This window comes from Galleria mellonella, unplaced genomic scaffold, assembly GCF_026898425.1.
Source record: "Galleria mellonella isolate WM207_F2 unplaced genomic scaffold, CSIRO_AGI_GalMel_v1 utg1634, whole genome shotgun sequence".
In the NCBI taxonomy this organism is placed as follows: Eukaryota; Metazoa; Arthropoda; class Insecta; order Lepidoptera; family Pyralidae; genus Galleria; species Galleria mellonella.
Window position 1 is genome coordinate 2,300,753 of NW_026442007.1, and position 20,201 is coordinate 2,320,953.

Sequence of the window (20,201 nt, forward strand, 5' to 3'; positions counted from 1 at the left end):
AAAAATCTGATGATAATAATTCACCGTGTGGTGTGATACCCATGGGTGTTGTAAGAGGTGACTAAGAATATTTAATGGTCGAGAAATGATCAGCATCGTCCCTCTTTAAACATCACGAAAGGTTACCTGCGGTTACCAACCCGCCTGCTAAGCGTGGCAACTACTGGCAAAACCAACCAACAAGGCTGAGGTTTTTTTTTTTATACAAATTAGAATGGCAAACAAGCTGACGGCCCACCTGATGTAAAGTGGTAACCGTCGCCTATAGACATGAGCAGTACCATGGTTTACTCGTATGTTCAGCAGTGGGCTGTTACTGTTTGATATAAAGAGGTTAACAATAGTATTTATTTTGTATATAGGTTATTGAATCATTTTAACGAGTAAAACATAATGTAGCTTATACACATAATAAACAACTTAGATTCGAGTTTATTTTGCCGTCGCTTAAATACAAGATTCACGCATAAATATGTAAATACTCCAATCTATACTACTAAAGGTTTAATTGCAACTCTTCTAGAACATTTTTTATCCGCGGTTTGTTGCGAATCTAATTAATTAATACTCCCTTCGTTTTGTTAGGTTTTGTAAGTAGGCACTTGTTGTTCCTGGAACTTAAATAAGCAAGTAAATATTATTACGGCTTTTGATGATGTCCTATTTGATACGAATTGAAAGCTATCATTTCTAAACAACATTTTCCTTTGGTCCACTTCGGTAACTGAAATTCATAAATGGTTACGATGGAGAATTTTCACTGTTCCGTAATTACTTAGTTGTTATGCAAGAATTTAATTGCCATTTTATGCCAAGCCAAGTCTCATGACCGGCTCAAATAGAGAAATGACGTTCACTTTTTGTAAATAATAAGAACAACTCTATTATACTTAGAATACTTTAGGTATTTTTCGATAGTAATACTCATATCATTACTTATTCCTAACTCAATTGGCCTTCCCAACATAACCATAAAATCGTCCACAATTTACACGATTTCAAGCAACAGAAAGGTCAAAATGTACATGTCTTAAAGAATTGTTTTTTATTCTATAATATTAAGTGATATTCGTTTAACTATTTTCTCGTAATGCCATGGCAATATAGATATGTTCTTTATTTTTCTGCTAAAATTTGCCTCGAGAAAAACCTCAATGTACGAACTTTCCGAGCCTCACAAAATAGATGATTCCTTGCCAGACTCATATCCTCTAGGCAACAACCGCCTAATTTGTTGTTATAATATTAAATTAAGTAGGTACTCCACCTATAGGATATTACCCAGACGGGGCGGTACAACGGTGCCTTAAGGTGTATACTGGAATGCACCACCGAATAAGCCCCGTCGGTGTCCATTTCCCGTTCATGTTATTAAATTCGCAACATCGTCATCGTCTTTAAATACTGTACTAAATAAATAAATTATTGTCAATTTCCTTACAATTGTCTCCACATTTAAGAAAAGGTCGTTATTGTAAATTGTACTATTTGTTACTGAAACGCTCATACATCATTATAAAACATGTTTTATTACGAAGTTAAAATGCTACTCTGTATAATTGTTCTGTTCCGTTACTAGAGAGAGGGACACCAAGTCCGACAGCATCAAGTCGGCCGGTTCCCCGGGTATCCTATACATAGAGGTAATATCCACGAGCGGTACGCGGTCGTCGTGCGGAGGCCTGGTCCGGGCGCAGCAGACGCCGGCGGCGGCGGACGCGGCGAACAGCAGCGCGGCGGCGGCGGCGGCGGCGGCGGCGGCGGCGGCGGCGGCCGGCACGTGCCCGCTGTGCCGGGAGGTCGCGGGCGCGGGCGCGCGCACGGCGGCCCACTCGCCGCACGCGCCGCTCTGCGCCAGGCTCGCCGCGCACACGCGCACGTAGTACTTCCTCCTCGCTATGTACTTCACCACTACGCTCAGCTTGTCGGCCGCCACGCACCACACGTTCGGCGAGAATTCTATCTCCTCGCTCTCCGCGACTCTCGGAATCAGCACTTGGACAGAATAGGACAAAACGATTCCGTTCACGAAATCGGGCGGTTTCCATTTCACGGAAATTTCCCCGTCGTCGTTCGCGCTGACGTCCGTTATTGTGGGTATGTCCGCGTAGTCTGAATACAGAGTTCTCACTACGCTTCGAGCGGATCGACTGCAGACGTCCTCGACACAGGCGCGTAGCCGAAACCTGTAATCTCTGTACGGTGCGAGACCGCCTATCTGAAAGTCTTTTCGAGAGGCGCTTATATTTAGGGACATGGTGCGAACGAACCTTCCTATTGTTGTATTCCCGGGAGCCTCCTCTTCGTCGATATTGCAGTTGGAATCTGTATCGCTACAAAAATCGATGTACTCCTCGACCAGCGCACCCGCGGTGACTGTCGACAGCACTCCGCACATCGACTCGCAGCTTCTATCGTAGTCGGGTGGCGGTCGCATTACTACAGCGTGGCGAAAGAAGTCTATTTCAGGGACATTATCCTCTTTGCAGTGATTTCGAATCCTAATATTTTTTGGATTAATATCTATTATAGTTAAATCGACTTCGTATCGCGTTATATGTGGGCGGTACACTTTATGATCTACCCACCGTAAAACCACAAGTGTTGAAGAGTTTGCGACCAGCTCTGAAATAAATGGTGGTTCAGGTTTGCCAACTGGAGTCGTAAAATTGAAAATAGTGCTTCTGGCCAGATATTTGCGTGGGGTGTCGTAACTCTCTATACATAGTGCATAAGTGGATGCGGGACGTAAGGACGAGAGTTCCACTAAACCATTTTTGCCAAAATCTATCGGTACGTTTATAGCGTGCCATTCGGAATCGCTACAAGTCTCGGGCACGAACATCTTATGAGATCCAATAGGTAATCGAATGTATAATATAGTATAATGTACGTCCGGTTCCTCCATCGGAGTAAACATCACCAAAGCTGAGGTTTCATTCATGACTCGTATCTGGAGGCCCACGGACGCGTACTTACAACCGCCACTATAACCGTTGTTTTGTAACACATCGGAATTGTCGAGCTTCAGTGGAAACAAACGGTTTAATTGTTCTATATGATTGATACACAGGACTGGATTACGAGAGAAATTCAGTGCACCGCGGCCAATTTTAAGGTTATTTGTGACGTTCGTAGTAAATAATGATTGTAGATTAATCATGCTGTCAACAACGAGACTATATTTATTGTCTTTTAAATTTCTACCGCCTATATAGCGTAGGGATGATAAAAACTCTAAAGATGTTATAACGAGCGAGCCATAAATAAAAATAAAGTCCGAAACTTCTTCAATCTGTCCGAGGTATGCTCTTAGTTCGTCCATTGCTTCTGGGATCGCTCTGATGTGTATAGTCAACGATCCATTAATGTAAACGCATCTTTGGGCGGCCTGTATGGCACTTGTTGTTTGTATCATTAAACTGTCACAAGTCTGAAATACATAAACAGAAATCAACATATATCATTATATATATTCATTTTAAATCATATTTATATTATATATATATATATATATATATATATATATATATATATATATATATATATATATATATATATATATATATATATATATAATTTAGATAATTTTCGATTAACTTATTTGCATAAGATCTTAACTATATTACCACCAAACAAGTACCTAGTAATATTAAACATTACCTTGTGACAGTTAGGGCAGGGTTTGCAGCTTATAATATTAGAAATGTTCGAAACAACATAACCGAGAGGACAGTCAAACACACATGTATTATTCCATGCCCATCCTTTTAATTCGAAGCATTCCTCTATATCCAGGCAATATTTGTTAACTGGCAAAAGTAAGCTGAAATCAAATTAATACCTATCCGTTATTGAACTACAGCATATGGTACGAATAATACTAGGTGATAGAATATCTTAGATAAAAAGCTTCAAAAAATAATAAAAAAAGTGACAGTGTTAGAAAGAAACAGCATTATCTAACTACTAGCTATTTCACGCAATTCTAGTTTCATGTATATAAAGTGTACTATGTGTTAAGTTACGATATAACCTACCTGTGTACCAAAGTTTCATTCGATCCCGTTTAGCATTTTAAACGTGATTAAGTTATAAACATTCAAGCATTTTTACAAACTTTCGCATTTATAATATTAGTATGAATACAAGAACAAAACGTATTGGATTTTCACTATACATAACTAATGGGTTTTTGCCACAAATATTTGAGTTTTAGTCAAGCATAGTCTATGCCGCATAGAGACCAAGAAATGCTCGCAGCGCGCTCAAAAATACATACAAACAATTGAAATATGAACCCGTCAGTAATATTAAGTAACAAAATAATATAAGAATTATAAATAAATCTGTGACACGGATAAAATAATTTGTGTATATAGGAAGTGGTTTTTACAAGAGATGGAAACAATATAACAATATATGATAACAATATTAAAGAAAACTGAAGGCGAGAAATACTATGGATGATACACTGCTTCCCTTTATGTAAATACTATCTAAGGTCAATGATGCGAACACAAGGGTTTTTGTAGAGGCGAAGAGAGAGACCCATATCACATTAATAGGTATTAAATTTGAGGAAAGGAAACATGAGGGCTGTCATGGCATGGATGTCATCGCAGTGTATTCCTACAAATCCACGGGGCTGTTCAGGTCTATGGGCGAAGATTACCACTTTTCATAATTCGATTTTTGCCATTTTAAGTTGTATTAAAATTTTATTTTATAATTACAATGTTGGAACAGATTAAGAGGATGTGAAATATTGAACCTTGATGTGAAATTTAAAGGAAAAACGGTTAGGATAGTTGATAGGCTTTCTAAGGATAAACAGCTTATTTTTCACAAGAATAGGATCTCTTGTGGAGAATACACTGCCCAAACTTTAGTGAGAATGAAGTCTCGAGAGATGAACAGAAGCCAAAAGAATCTGAGATTTAGGTACATACACGCATCGGAAGTATATTATATACCTATACAGGAATAGATGTGGTGCCGTTCTGTTGCCTAGGTAGGTGAGAGGACTAGGCCGACATTACCTAGAAAGACTTGACGTTTTTGCTTTCTGTAACTTTATTTCTAAATAAATAATAAGAAAAATTCATATAAATATTAAAAAAAGTTCAAACTCCAAGAGTTAATTTCTAGGTCGACAAGTCTGATATAAGTAGATACTATCTAAACGAAGCGTAGTGAGCTAATTACATTCAGTCGTGTTCGCGCATAACTGAAATAAAATTTAAAGTCAGTGCTTAAAAAACTTAAACTTGGTGCTTAAATGCCATTATGCAAACACAGTAATGTTTTAATTGTGATACCTACGTGGAAATAGCTATCACATTGAGCTCTACTCAGAATCTTAGTCTGTCTGTCTTGGTCTAACTTATAATCTAATGAAGGAGATTTTAAATTAATACTGAACATAGTACGATACTAACGTATTGACTGGACACTTGGACACACAACGACCTCTGTACGTGTAATACCGGCAAACACTGCAATCGTTCCCGTTGGTTTTCTTGCAGCCGAGACACTGTTCGTTGCATTTGTCAGCTTCAGGTCCTTCTACGTAACGCTGACATTTTCTGTATAAACACACAGTGATCCTTATAAATAACAATATCAAAAGTGATGCATCTTTATAGATATTAACAGCAAAATTACGGAACTTTCATCGCCTACACTACCACAGATTCTCAGGTAAAAGTAATTTAATGATATGTATAAAAATAAGTAAAAATACGAGATAAATGAAAAAAATAAACTTACTAATAATAAATTATATATATTAGAATTTTGCCAAATGATTAAATATTCATATTTTATCAATCCATTGACGCCCACTTACTTGTAATTCCAGCAATAATTTGTTTCAATGTCACTAGTACACCTACAAGTGGAGACACATTGCATTTTCACATCGGACGAGCCCAGAACATGGCGGGACCTCGGCGCTATCACCTTCCAGTTAATGGTGTTCAAGTAGCAGGCCTGTGGTGCGGCCCATACTATGATTCCGCCCCGGTCTATTCTAAGCAAACTGTACAGGCCGATCTGTGATAGGTGCACCAATAAATGCAAATAAACATAAATATCAAGAGATAAAGAGACACGCCAAAAATAGTAGTGAGTGACGGAAGCTCCAGCGACAAGAGCGTAGCTTTTAAATAAAGGTAATAAATATAATAAAACGTAACATATTTTTTATACAACTTAGAATGGCAAACAAGCTGACGGCTTACCTGATGAAAACTGGTAACCGAAGCCTATAGACATAAGACATAACAGAGTATACTATTTCGCCCACGATACCCCCCATGCGTTGCCATTCCTGAGGACTCAGTTGTTATTCCTCTGTACCCAGTAAATTCACGCCATATCCCACCCTACAAATCAAAACACAGCCATGCAAACACAACTGCTTCACGATAGAAACACGAATGGGACAGAGGTACCCAAGCAATCGACTTTTGTACAAAGTCTCCCTCTGGTACTTAATCCGTACGAGTTTTTATGACACTAAATGCAAATTAATATAGCAAATAAACCGTCGCCTATAGATATAAACAGCACCATGGACATATCCGAACACAGTGTGACGCTCATGGTAGCCCGTTATGCGTTACTATTCCTGGGGACTATGATGTTATATCTAATAATAGCAGTTACAGTAATTTCACCAATACAAATATAACGTTTAACTACTAAAACATATATGAAGTCTTACCTCTTTAAGATTTGGCATATCGAAAATAATCAAAGAATAATCATTTAGGACTTGAGCTCCTCGTATTCTAGTCAGGTTCGGGAACAATTGTCCGAGGGACTCCAAGCCAATCACCCGATAAAACACCACGTATCCAGTTACCTGCGCAGATATATATATTTCGGTGATAATATTAATAATATTTCCATATTCAAATGCCGCTTTAAAATTACCTAATAGCAAAAAATGTCCAGTTTTGTGACAGTTTATAATGAGTTTTACATAAAGCAATTTATTTATTTATCAATGAGAGTACTTTGCGTTTATAAAAAATCTTAAGTAGGTAAATAATCTTCATAAGCATATCTTATATATTATATAATAAATATTATGTTTTTCCTATTCTGATTTTCGATCTGTATTGAAGAAAGTTGTTTCATAAATATTCAATGAGTTTCAGACAGACAGACATTTTTGCCACATCCTTAAGATATGTAATACGAGTATATGATGTAATTTTTTTAGGCGGTGTCATCTATAAAAACAAACCGAATCTTTCACTTACTTCTCTAAGGTTAAAGGATATTCCTTCAAAATCTTCTCTTTTCGTTTTCTCCAAAAGTGAAACTTGCAGATCTCCGACCACGACCATGCAGCCCTCTAATTCTTTTAACTTCTCCAATGTGTTACAAATCATTTTGCCGCAAACACCATTGTTTTCAAATGGCCCGACATCTAAGTATTGCCCCAAGATATTGCTGGCGCTAAGAAGAAGAAACCTAAAAAGATAATCTTTAGAACAGAACAAAGTAGAAGTAATTAATTTTATTTAAACAGACGAACAATGTGTTGTTACTACTACCAGAACAAGAATTCGGCATATCCCCGCTTCTAGTCGTCCCCAAAATCCCCAAGATGTAACAGAAGGCGACTAAAGCATTAAAACATGAAATTTATAATTGATAATTATGTATCAGAGAAATAGTTTTACAATAATTATACTTGTATATTTGAGTTTAGTTTTAAAAGGCAGGATCACAAAACATAATATACCCACTGGGATAGAACACTGCAGTAAATTTACAGAGTACGAACGCATAATAGTTTAGTCCTAAGATATAGTAATTATGGGCGGCGTAATGTATTCTGTACTCGTATTTCTAATTTACCCATCAAATTAATTAAAACAGTGGTTGCGCCAATTTCATAAAATAAAACGGGAGACATCTCAGACTATAACAGCTATATACCTATTTCACTGGTTACTGTTGTCTAAGGTATTAGACGGTTTGCTTGACTCGTATTTGAACAAACATCTACATTTACATGACGCTCAGTTTGATTTCCGTTCTGAGCTATGTACTGAATTGGCAAATCTGAGTCTTACTACTACTGGCTACTGTCCAGTATTATACAAACAAACAAACACAGATATTTGCATGTTTTCTGGAACTTTCCAAGACCTTTGACCTCGTATCTTATGATATGCTTTGGAAAAAACCTAAAGATAGTACCGTATGTAATGGACTGATTAATATATTACAGTATTAGTATACCAATCAGTTAAACAGCGTTTGGTGGAACAATGCGCTTTCTGAAGAGTACAGGCTAGAATGCAGAATGAGGTGAGGTACTTTAACTTCGTCCAGGCTCTTCAATTATCTGATGATTATTATAAATGATCTGATTATTGGAATCAACAGTAGCTGTGTTGGATGTCACGTAAATAATGTCTGTGTTAACAATATTAGCTATGCTGACAACATGGTGCTACTGACTCCAACGATCGGAGCCCTAAGACAGCTTATGCATATGTGTGAGACGTACTGCGAGTCGTGGTTTAAAAGATAATGTAAACAAGACAGAGTGTTAAATATTTAAAGCCAACGGTAAATATCCTACGCATGTGCCCGATATCCAATTATACAGAGCAAATATAAAAAGAGTGCATAAATTTGAATATCTGAGGCACTATGTTACTGATGACCTTAAATTTCAAACTGATGTCGAAAGGGATCATAAGGCATTGGCTGTTGGGTGCAACATGTTGGCAGATTTGCTCGTTGTAATGAAGAAGTAAATATCACACTCTTCAAAGCCACACTCACACACACACATAGAGAGGTCTCACTCAATGCCGTACGAATCCAGTATAATAACAGATTCAGACTGCTGTTGGGGCTACCTCGCTTTTGTAGCGCCTCTAGCATGTTTGCTCAATCTCGGGTGGATGATTACTACGCTATGAGGAGAAAGAGATCTGCATCATTGCTACACAGGTTTAAAACAAGCACCAACAGCATTCTGATAATAATAGACGAGAAATACAACTCGCCTATAATTATGCATTTCATTCGGATACTGATCTAATCGACTGAAACACATCTGAGTTAATAGCTTTATTTGAATATTTACTTTTTTTCACTAACATAGGTTGAATGAAACTGTTGCTTAAAATAGACCAAATTGTAGTCTGAAAATAAAAATTATTATATAGATAGAGCATTAAGTGTAAAAAACGAGACAACTTTTAGTTGTTGTTGTTTTAAATTCCGCCCAAAATGGACAGGCAAAGAGCATGGCCCATACAGCCTAGTCATAAGATATTATCAGTTTTCCATAAATGCGGAGAATATTATTTCATACATATTGTATATTACTCTTCATAGGAGTTGTGTTGAGGAAACAGTCTCCATTTTGACTTACTCTTCATGTAAAGATTATATATTTCTTTTGTAAAACTATTTACACAATATTTATAAATTTTCTTATAAATAAATTATAAATTCCAAATGTCATTTCTATATGTTCTTCATGTACAGGTAGACAATTTATATATTTAGTAGAAACATTTACAGAATGTACTAAATTCTTCTCAAAAATCTTATCAGTGCCAGGCATCAAGTTTCACCAATAATATTATTTACCAAGTTAAATAACAAAGGATATACTTTACGTCATCCAAAGAACGCGGGAAATTTATATATTATTTTATACTATGAACATTTGAATTAGCCCATCTATTATTATTAAAAAGTGATGTAAAGATTAATCTTCCCCTGTTTGGCAGAATTCAAATTGAGGGCTAGTTGCCATATTAAAGTGGAAAAGATGAAAATTAAGATGCCAATGAGCAAATCTTAAGCGACAAATAGTAGCACAAGATTTTCTATTTAGAAATTGAATCGATTTACTGAACCAAGGAGTTTTATTAATAATGTTATTAATTGAAGAGTACCATAGCCCTTTATTTAAAATTGCTGTACAATAAGTGAAATGTTTCTTCCAATTTTCAGTCATTCTCTCTTTAATGAGATTTATGTAAGCCTTATCTAGTAATCTTTAGTGTAATGCCAAACGTCATATTGGCTGACGAATGTTTTTTTGTTTTTTTTTTTAAATTAAAGCAACGCACTTTTTTCTATATTGCAAGTAATTAGATTAAAAATCCCCCAAATTTTTGAATTTGTATTGGAATTACTTCTCTGATATAATATAAATATACTTTATAATTTCAAATTATTATACATGTTTCCAATTATTTAAAAACTAAAACATTTTATATCTGTACTCAAACATAAATCGAAGCATTCAGTAAAGATAAGCGTTGTTATAATTATCGACTGTTTATCTGATTCTTTCAAATACATTATAAGAATTATGAATAGTTTTTGTTTTTCAATTTAACCTTACAATACACTTTCCCCTATATACATAGTAATATATATATACTCCACTGACGCAGTATGAATAAAAAAGTTGACCTGTTTTTAGCAAAGCATTTGTATGGAGACACTCTACCTATATAATCTAAAACTCTATAATGTCATATTATGGTGTTGTTCATGTCTATTTGCGACGCTTACCACTTTAATATATAATATAGGTTAAACAAATACTTAAATAATCAATATAAGTGTATTGCAGTATGCTAAATGTAAATACATATTACAGTGTGACAACATGAATTAATTAACAATAGTAGGTATATACGTACCACCTCAGTGCTGACGTCGCCGCCGCCATGACACTTTCAATTTGTTTGATTTACCAAACTTCTTATATTTCCGAGATCGAGAGATACGATTCTTCAATACAAAACTTCTAAATAACTTCAGGAATATGTATGAACCACGTACAGAAAAACACATTGTCTGTTCAAACAATTACCAGATACCTACTGTCATTAAGGCGCTCGAATATATCTCTTGAAGAAAAAAATTATAAATATGTATTTTGAATTACAATAAATATATGCAATACTAGTAAAAACGTGCTCTTAAAATTATATAATATAAACTGTTAATAAAACAATAACAACTTGGAAGCGGAGAATATAAATCCGAAAATAAATATAAAATAAATACTAATAAATCGGCATGGGTAATATCAGTATTGCACCCAATATCTATATATTGGATTTCTCTGGGCAATAATGAAGAAAAAGGCCTGTATGACAAATGAAAATGTATGACATTTCGATATCACCCGTGCCGATCAGATGTTTGAATTCATTTAGAAATTATATAGGTACGGAATGATTTGTCAGTTATTGGGCAATATATATATATATATATATATATATATATATATATATATATATATATATATATATATATATATATATATATATATATATATATATATATATATATATATATATATATACCCATATATACAAATAAATGTTACTTAATAAATTACCCATCCCACAATTTATAGTAGTAAAGTTATCATATGAGTGCGGTAACGTACAAAGTTTTCAGGCCACTTTTTTTGTACCTCAACTTTCGATAAAAAACCCATCCAACAGAGCAGGGCATGACATCGTGGCTCCTCATATAAACACTTCTGTGCCATTAATAATGTGTAAATAATAACAACAATATGATTACAGAAAACTATGTATTATTATTTACAAAATATAAGACATTTTATCCAATTTTGAAATTCGGTTTCTGGAAACAAATATCACTTGAAGGTCGCACAGCCCTCACTTTGCGAGTTAAGTACTTATTAAATTTACGATACCAGTTAAGGATTAAAATTGGATTTCAAATTACACCGTTACAAAATCAAATTAGTACTGGAATAAAATCATTAGGATTAAAATTTGCTAAAACCGTGCTTCAATAATTTTCACATTTTGATGTCGATTTTTAAATGGGATCGGTATCGAGCAGAATTGTAGATATTGCAATAGGCCAAACCCTATTTCAAATACCAAAAGCTGTTCTCTGTCTCTCTTTTTTGTTTGGTAGTTTAACTGACTAGCATGGGCAACTAGAGAGATGGCAAATTCTGCTAAAATAATCACAGAAACATCAAGAAATCTCATGGTGACAAAGAAGGCTCCTGATTATAGTCAGGGCACTTGGATGCAGCTAGTTAATGTCACAGCAGTAACAGATTCCTGAGTGTTGTGCTGGAAAAGATGCTAAAGAACAAACTAATTTCCAGAAGAAGAGACATTCCATACAGTGGCGTAACAATAGGGTGGCAGGGCTGGCAAAATGCCACGGGCCCCCGATCCAAAAGGACCCCAGCTCAAGAGGCCGCGAGCTCAGAAATATTTTTTTTTTACATTGTACGTGAGTATTTTATTTTACTTGAAAAGTATGTTTTTTTTTACTGATAGGACCCATCAAAAGAATTTGCCACAGGCCCCAAATGGTATAGTTACGCCACTGATTCCATAGCCACTTTATAGTTTTAATTTGACTCCTGAAAATATCTTTTTATAGGAATATTTGATATATTATGTCTAAGACCATAAACTTATAACTAATCTAATACCATAAAGAGAATGTACCTACGTGAAAACATTGTAATGCAATATGTGTAAAAACTATCGAAAATTTACTTGTCAAAATAGAGACGATGTTCATTATTTAATTTTAAAAATATTGAAATTAATAAATAAAATATTGAGTCTTCACTTTTTTGTTTTAATAATAATAAATATACCAACACATGACCCGATGATTATAGCAAACATCATTACAATTAGAGATGGGCAATCCACCTGGGTGGGTTTAAAGTCTGGTGGGTAAAAACCGGGTGTTTTGGGTTTATTGGGTTTAAACCCCATAAACACCCAAATTTTTGGGTGTTTATGATTTTGTACTTCATCATCGTCATCTCAGCCGCAAGACGTCCACTATACTGGACATAGACAATATTATTATGCAGCCTACAGAATAAAAAACTTTTAATTTGATTTTGAGTTTATTAAGAAAGAGATGAAAGTAAAATGTAAAACTACAGTCAATCACTGTCAGATTCAGAGTTATTACAAGCGATGAATTGTATAGGTTCGATAGGCTCTATTTCGTCTAAACTGTTATGTTCATTTACTTGCTCAATGAAAGCTTCCAGTTATAACAAATGAATGAAATTTTTTCAGTTCTTTCAGTTGTAAGTCGATTTCTTTTGTTATTATGTATGTAGCCTTGGATACTAAAGGAACGCTCAGTGGCTGCCGAAGTACAGGGAGCTGATAGAATACGAATCGCTACTTTGCTTAACTCAGTGGAACCACAAATACCTTTCCACCATATTAGGGGCTCAATGCTATCTAATGAGCTCCATACAAATCCTCTGGCCCAAAAGTTTTCTTTAGCTTTATAACACGCCAAATCTGCCATTACATTTGACAAACTTAAGTGTTGGCTTAAATTGTAGATAAACTCCATACCCTTAAGTTCTTCCTCTTGAGTAAGTTCGACTCCTAGAGTCCTGGGGTCTAGAATATATGCTGCAAAATGTATTGGCCTCATTGCCATATTGCATCTTGAAGATACTGATGTTAGAATCTGCTGTTTGCTTTCTTCGCTCAATGTCGAAATCTCATTTAATGCAAAACGTATCTTAGCTTGTACATCTCTAAATGTAATGTATGTGCGATGCAAACGATTCTGGTCGCTCTCTAAGTAAAATATGCTTTCAGTGACTGGTTCCAAAATACTTATACATTCCCCTGTCTTCGTCCAGAAATCATCACTTAGAATTAAATCTTTAATATCTCTTGAAATTACCACATCTTCTCTAACTGTTAATATTTGCAAAGCTATCTTATTTGCTTTCAAACTTTTTAACGAAGTAACATGACTTCCCCATCTTGTAGCACAAGGCAATTTTAGTGTTTGTGTAGAATCTTCACCCTGCCTTGATTTTATCAACAAGGAACTTAATCGTTGACTCCTTTTAACAGTTTTTATTATATTTATGGCTTGCATAATAAACACAGTTACTTCTTGTATCTTTACAATATCTTGGCACAACAAGTTAAGGATATGTGCACAGCAACCGAGAGGAACAACATGTGTTGTATATTTCTAGCGTTATCGCCAATAAGTACAAGAAACTTATTTGCTCCATACACTTTCATTACTTTTTCAACTTCTTGGCTAAGGTATTCACTAGTGTGAGGATTACTTTCTGTATTCAAACTTTTAACGTATGCAGGTTGAGGTTTTGATATAAGAAAGTTTATTATTCCTTCATTTCTTAAATTAGACCAGCCATCGCACTGAAGGTGTAAGTAACTACAAGCATTTAGTTCCTCATTTAACTCAAAACGCATTTCTCTATATATTTTATCTAAGTATTTTGTCGCTAAAGCTTTACGTGAAGGTATTTTAAATTTTGGTTGCAATTTTTCGAAAAATTGTATCCATAAAGGATGTTGCACCATCGATAATGGCGTCCCTGTTACAAATATAGCTCTCGCTAATTCTGTTTTTATATGATCATCGGTGTCTTGAAACTCAGCATTTATTGTAGTGTTAGCAGACGACGAGGGGCTTATAAAAGAATCATTTGTCTCTATCTCTGACAGTCCAGACATTTTGGTTTTGGACGAGCTATCTTTTATAAGTTTCATAGAGTCTTTTAATGTTTCTGGAGATTTTGGACAAGTGATAAGATGTTGAAGCATTTTGGCAGCATTACTGAATTTGTAGACCTTATTACAAAGCTTGCAAGAAACAGACTTGTTTGGTAAAGTACGGTAGTGCTCCCATATGCGTAAATCTTTAGGTCTCCCCATTGAACCTAAAAAAATGAACGATGATTAGTTGGTCTGACGAAAATTCAACAATAGAGTGCCTATTTTTTTACAATGATTATTTCTTGTTATTTACAATAAATTTATTAAAAAAATAATAAAATAAATACAAAAAACCTTTGTAAAATTACATCTCCTCGGAGGATTAAACGCAGACGCTAGTTTATTATCGTATTGTTCTGTATTTTTCTCAGCAACTTCTTTAATTCGATTAGGTACTTACGCATATTATGTTAAAAATAAATATCTAGTACACATCTTAGGCTATCCACCATTATTATCCAATGACGACTCTCAGCTAACTATGCACTATCATCCAAAATAAACGTGTATGGAAAATTTTATCCCAGTCGGTTGAGGATTGAGGATAATTGCATCAACATACGAACATACCTACATACTTTTATTTACATAACGCAAGCTAAATAAAAGCTTGTAATAATACATCTAATTTTAAGTTAAAATTGTTAAGTGATCATGATATAATTGTATCATTCAAAAATCCACTTACCTTTAATTATTTCTTGTTAAGTATAAATATTATTTCAAATCTGCTCCCTTAATATGCACTTTTTTACTGCTTTTCCTACCTAACACGTTACCAGGAAGTCACGTTACCAGAGTCAGAGTAATAGTGAACACGTTTGACAGTGATTGTCGTCGCCTCATATTCAGCGTCGACGAATAGGGGAATCCCCAGTCATAATGTATTGCATGCGTGGCGGTCTTACTTCAAATCCATAAACAAAGAGATAATTACAGAACTCGATACTAGATGGCGCTGTTTTTGTTTGAAGAAAGTTTGCGGGCTAAAATACATAGAATTTCATCAATGACTTCCACAAAGAACAACATTTCTGTTTTTTCTAAGTCCGTATCTCTTCCGTATATTTCATAAGATATAAGCTTGGGCTACATTGTTATGCAACGTGATTTTGTCGCTGTCTTGCTAGCAGGGTTGACAGATATACGATTTAAATCGTACTCATACTATTATTTGTCTATTTTTTAATGTACGATCGTAAAGATTATGATCGTAATTCGCACAAAAACATACGACTTTTTGGTTACCTGGCAACATTTTTATTATGAAACGAACATGCTCACATCATCAGTCACATGCAACAATTTATTGGGGATTTCCCCTTCACATCTGGCAGTCCTGCTTGCTAGAATATAGGTAAGTCAGCCACAGTTACTGACGATCGATATTTAAAGGGTATTGTTTTTGTGCTAAATATTTCATAAAAACGTTATTTAATACTTTGTGGATTATTAATTTAGTTGATAATCACTGGAAGTAAAATGGATGCTAATTTGAGAGATCAAGATCTTCGTATAAAACAGTTAATAAAAGAAAATCTACGTAAGTACTCTTTTTATACCTAGGTAGGTAAGGTATAATAAACACAAAAGGTACTTAGATCGCGTGTGTTCGAAGCATTTATTCTAATAAATTTAATTTAAAATTGTAGAAAGAAAAAAATGTCTGCCAAGCCGTAGCCGAAGCCGATCTCCAAATATATTTGGCGATAGTGAGACCCAGTGTCCAGATGATTTACCCAGCGTCGTCGCAACAAAGAAAAAAAACGAGGATAAAGTAAAAGAAAATTTACTGAAAGAAGAAACAAACTGTTCTAAATGCTTAATTTATGGAGAAGAGGATAAAAGAAATGAGTATTTCGGACTGTTAGTGGCTCAAGAATTTAAATATATACGGCCATGTGTGCGAACGAGGTGTTATGAAGAAATTTTAAAGTATCTACGGGAAGCAAAAGGCCAACATGTTGATCAACTGCAACATGAAAACACTGAAAATTAATTACTTTCATTTTATTATATATAGATTTTTAAAATTTCCTGAAATATTATTAGTTAACGTTTTATTTAATATTGTAGAATTGATCAATACAATTTATAAAAATAATTTATTGGTATTACTTACATATTTTCAAAAAAATACGTAAAAACCTATTTTTTTGGGTGATTATGGGAGTTTATGGGTGTTTATTGGGTTTTTACCAAAGCACCGGGTTTAAACCCGGTGCTTTGCCCATCTGTAATTACAATACATTTGTACTACAATCACGATTGTTCACACCTAAAAAGGTTATTCTATTTATATCAAATCTAAATAGTTTGACGAACAGTTATGACGTTTTATTAATGATGAATGATAATATACACTAATACTTTCACATTAATCTTTTTGAAGTTTCTTGTATAATTTAAATTCATGTAAACAATTGTGACGCCATACAATATGTTCCCACTACATTTCTTGTTGTCCGATTCACTATAATCTCATGTAAGACTTGTATATAATAATTTTCATCTGAAGATTAATATTGATAATTGAATTTTACAACACGATAATTGTATATTGATAACGTTACCGACGTAATCGGATACACGTAGAGAGGGACAACCCTGTTGAAACTTCTCAATTACTGAGACCAAAAAAATTGCGAAAACATATTGTACGCCAATTTAATTTTACTAATATTATGAACTAGCTATAACCATCAGCTTCGTTCGTTTAATACAATATTTATAAAATTATCTTATCTTATATATTTATAAAGTTCAACTGTTCAAGCGTGTTGAGTAACCGACCATCCGAATCGTTATAACCTTACAAATTTACAATAATCACAAGAATTAAAAGTTTATTAGTTTTTTATAAAAAATTCTGACCGTTTAGATTTAATAACATCTATTTAGTACATAGGTGAGCCATGGTGAAAACATGTATACTACAAATACATCAGATATATTTTATCCCAATTTGCTTGGGTCAAGCGGCATGTAACAACTAGTCATGTATGTAACTAGTTGTCTATATATGTAATCTTTACTCCTAAAACACTGTGATAGGTATTTCTCAATCAATTCAAAAAATCACCAATCAGTCTTCCGCACCTAAAGCGACGGAGCCATTACTTGATATTTCATAAAACTTGTAAACGCTCTAGGACATTAACACACATGGAACCATATTATTTTGTCACTAGTCACGATATTAAATAGGTATTGTGTATTATTTTCCTTGAATTTAATTAGCGCACATTATCAAAAGTCCCGGTTGGCACAAGTTCAATCCTAGTACTGGCATTTATTTAGAGTTGATGCTTATTATTTAATTTTCTTCTGTTACTAATATTCGGGATCGTGACCCTATTAACGTGTTACAATAGTACCTACAGGCCGTTACCATTATTATTGTTACAAATATAGGTGTGGAAATATAATTGCGATGTGCAACACGACTTTCCATATCCTGCAATTTTATTACCTAATAGCAACTAGCAATTTGTCCCAACAGCTTCGGTTTCCATTAATTTAATTCGATTTGGTAGCATTGTATTGCATAATTAACATCCCTTGTTGACAACAATAGCTTCCATTTAAAGATATTAATTGTAATTAATTATTATTGTGATTGCCGCGTGATACTCTGTACATAGCTGTATTATTCAATGCGTGTTGTCTTGACTTCACTTCTTAATACTTATATCATCGATGCAATCAAAACTATTATATCAATATATATATATATATATATATATATATATATATATATATATATATATATATAAATGCAGTCTGTTGTTATCATTGCAGGAAAATGACTAAACTAACTTTAACTAACTTATTTACAACATCAAAAATCACAAACAGTACAATTATACATAAAAAAACTCATTACAAATAGAGAATATTTGTAAATTAATTTACTAGTGTAAATTAACTGTGATTTAGTCATCACATCTAAATATTGAAAATGTTTTAAACTTGATCCTGTAGTGTTTTCGGTAGCACCTAACATATAACACGATGACTATGCAAATCCCGTTATAACTCGATCCGGCTTATAGACACATACATATAATATGTAAGTTTGTACGTCCATGTATTCGTAGTATTGGCATGAACCTATAGACTAGTACCTATTCTATAATGTATTTATGATTCGAGTATAAGAAATAAAAAAGGAAAATACTATAAACTTAAATTACAAAAAATCTATTTCTACTAAGCTGGCGAAGTAAAGCTAGCGAAATAAATTTCTGCACAGTAGGTACCTAATGCTCGAATTTAATATGTCGTGATATTTTTATTTCCCGACGTGAAATAATAAAACAGCCTGTGAACTGGAGAGGGCCGCGCCATGGGTCAAGTGGGTTTAACGAGCAATATTGCATTTTATAAGCAGCCGCGGGCTGAGTGCTGACTACAATGACTGCCTACTGAGTGCACGCTGCGCCGCGCCACGCCGCGCCGCACCGCGCCTGCTACTCGTGTCGACTGGGTCCCCGAGGGAACAGTACCAAAGACTAGGCCACTGATATTAATAGTTTCATTAATATCATAATTAAAATTAATCGAGTAAAAGCATACACCCTGAGAAACAAATGCAGATCAAACGACACTAAATCAATAAAAGCAAATCTTCTGATGGGTGAAAATGGAATGGTATCTCCGCCTGAGCTAACGGGATACGCTGGTGGAGCACCAGTGAAGGGTGATCGATGAGAATGAAAACAGGCCAGTTAGCCCATCATGATGAATTCATCAGGAATTAACCATGATAATTTCCAGGGGGAACTACGAAGAGGTCGACCTGGTTGGGTATATTGCTAGCTATGGGATATTTAGTCTCCATTACTGTAATGTTTTAATGAAACCATCCCAATGTCAGACAACAACTGTTTTAATCATATTATTCAACTACCTTCAAACTAACTATACATGACATCTTTCCCTATATAAAAAAAGAAGACATAAGAACTTATATTCCCAAACAAAATATATAATTGAGTACTTATTACCTATTTGCTTAAATATATACACTTTAACTACATAGTTACTTATCTACTACAATACAAGTCTATAAACAGTAAATAGGAATATATATTTTTATTAAATCTATAGATGAAAATAAACCTTATCAAAAAATAAACATGTAAATGCAATTACAGTCCGAGTTTGTAATGCTTTAATATGTACTTCTTATATACTACTTTATAACACCTTATTGCTAAAGAAATCAATATAAAGAAATATAGTAGATGTAGTATGTTTTATACAAAAACAGATATGAGTGTGTTCACTGAGAATGCATTCTATCTAATTTATTTGAGTGTTTTGGCACGCTTGCGCGTAAGCGGTGGTTTAAGAAACATACTACCACTACTGCTATTTGGTTGCGGGTTCGAACCCGGCGGTGTCTCAGCAGTGCGGTACGGTGCATCCATCGTGCCACCGATACATACGTCCGACCTTGTCTCAGATGTTTTTTGGTTTAAAACCTTAGTAACCACGGCTGGTTCAGCTTTGTTTATTTCAAACTTTACTTCCGGTGGTTCACATTTGATTAAATGACGACGATTACGTCGATATTTGGTTCCTATTTTATTTTCT

The 20,201-nt window shown here is 34.4% G+C and overlaps 1 protein-coding gene across 5 annotated transcripts; it reads right to left on the reverse strand.

Moving 5' to 3' along the window:
• Nucleotides 1–1,508: 1,508 nt before the first annotated feature.
• On the reverse strand, nt 1,509–17,900 carry LOC113514680 (insulin-like growth factor 1 receptor). Of its 5 annotated transcripts, none has more exons than XM_052892641.1 (8): nt 17,721–17,900; nt 10,707–10,916; nt 7,275–7,488; nt 6,731–6,871; nt 5,852–6,057; nt 5,442–5,588; nt 3,664–3,826; nt 1,509–3,433 (listed from the first exon to the last, which is right to left on the reverse strand). In XM_052892641.1, exons 2-8 carry the CDS (start codon nt 10,733–10,735, stop codon nt 1,547–1,549), a joined length of 2,787 nt encoding a protein of 928 aa, XP_052748601.1. In that variant the 5' UTR covers nt 10,736–10,916; nt 17,721–17,900; the 3' UTR covers nt 1,509–1,546. The 5 variants fall into 5 exon arrangements, with proteins under 5 accessions (XP_052748601.1, XP_052748598.1, XP_052748600.1 ...); XM_052892638.1 differs by having other exon boundaries at nt 17,700–17,900; XM_052892640.1 differs by having other exon boundaries at nt 10,707–10,914; nt 17,683–17,900.
• Nucleotides 17,901–20,201: the final 2,301 nt, after the last annotated feature.

Coding starts and splice junctions, on each gene's coding strand:
- LOC113514680 (XM_052892641.1), bottom strand. CDS start 10,735: ATGGCGGCGGCGACGTCAGCACTGAGGTG. Junction 6,872..7,274: donor TATCCTTTAACCTTAGAGAA/GTAAGTGAAAGA, acceptor ATATCTGCGCAG/GTAACTGGATACGTGGTGTT. Junction 5,589..5,851: donor AATTATTGCTGGAATTACAA/GTAAGTGGGCGT, acceptor GTGTTTATACAG/AAAATGTCAGCGTTACGTAG.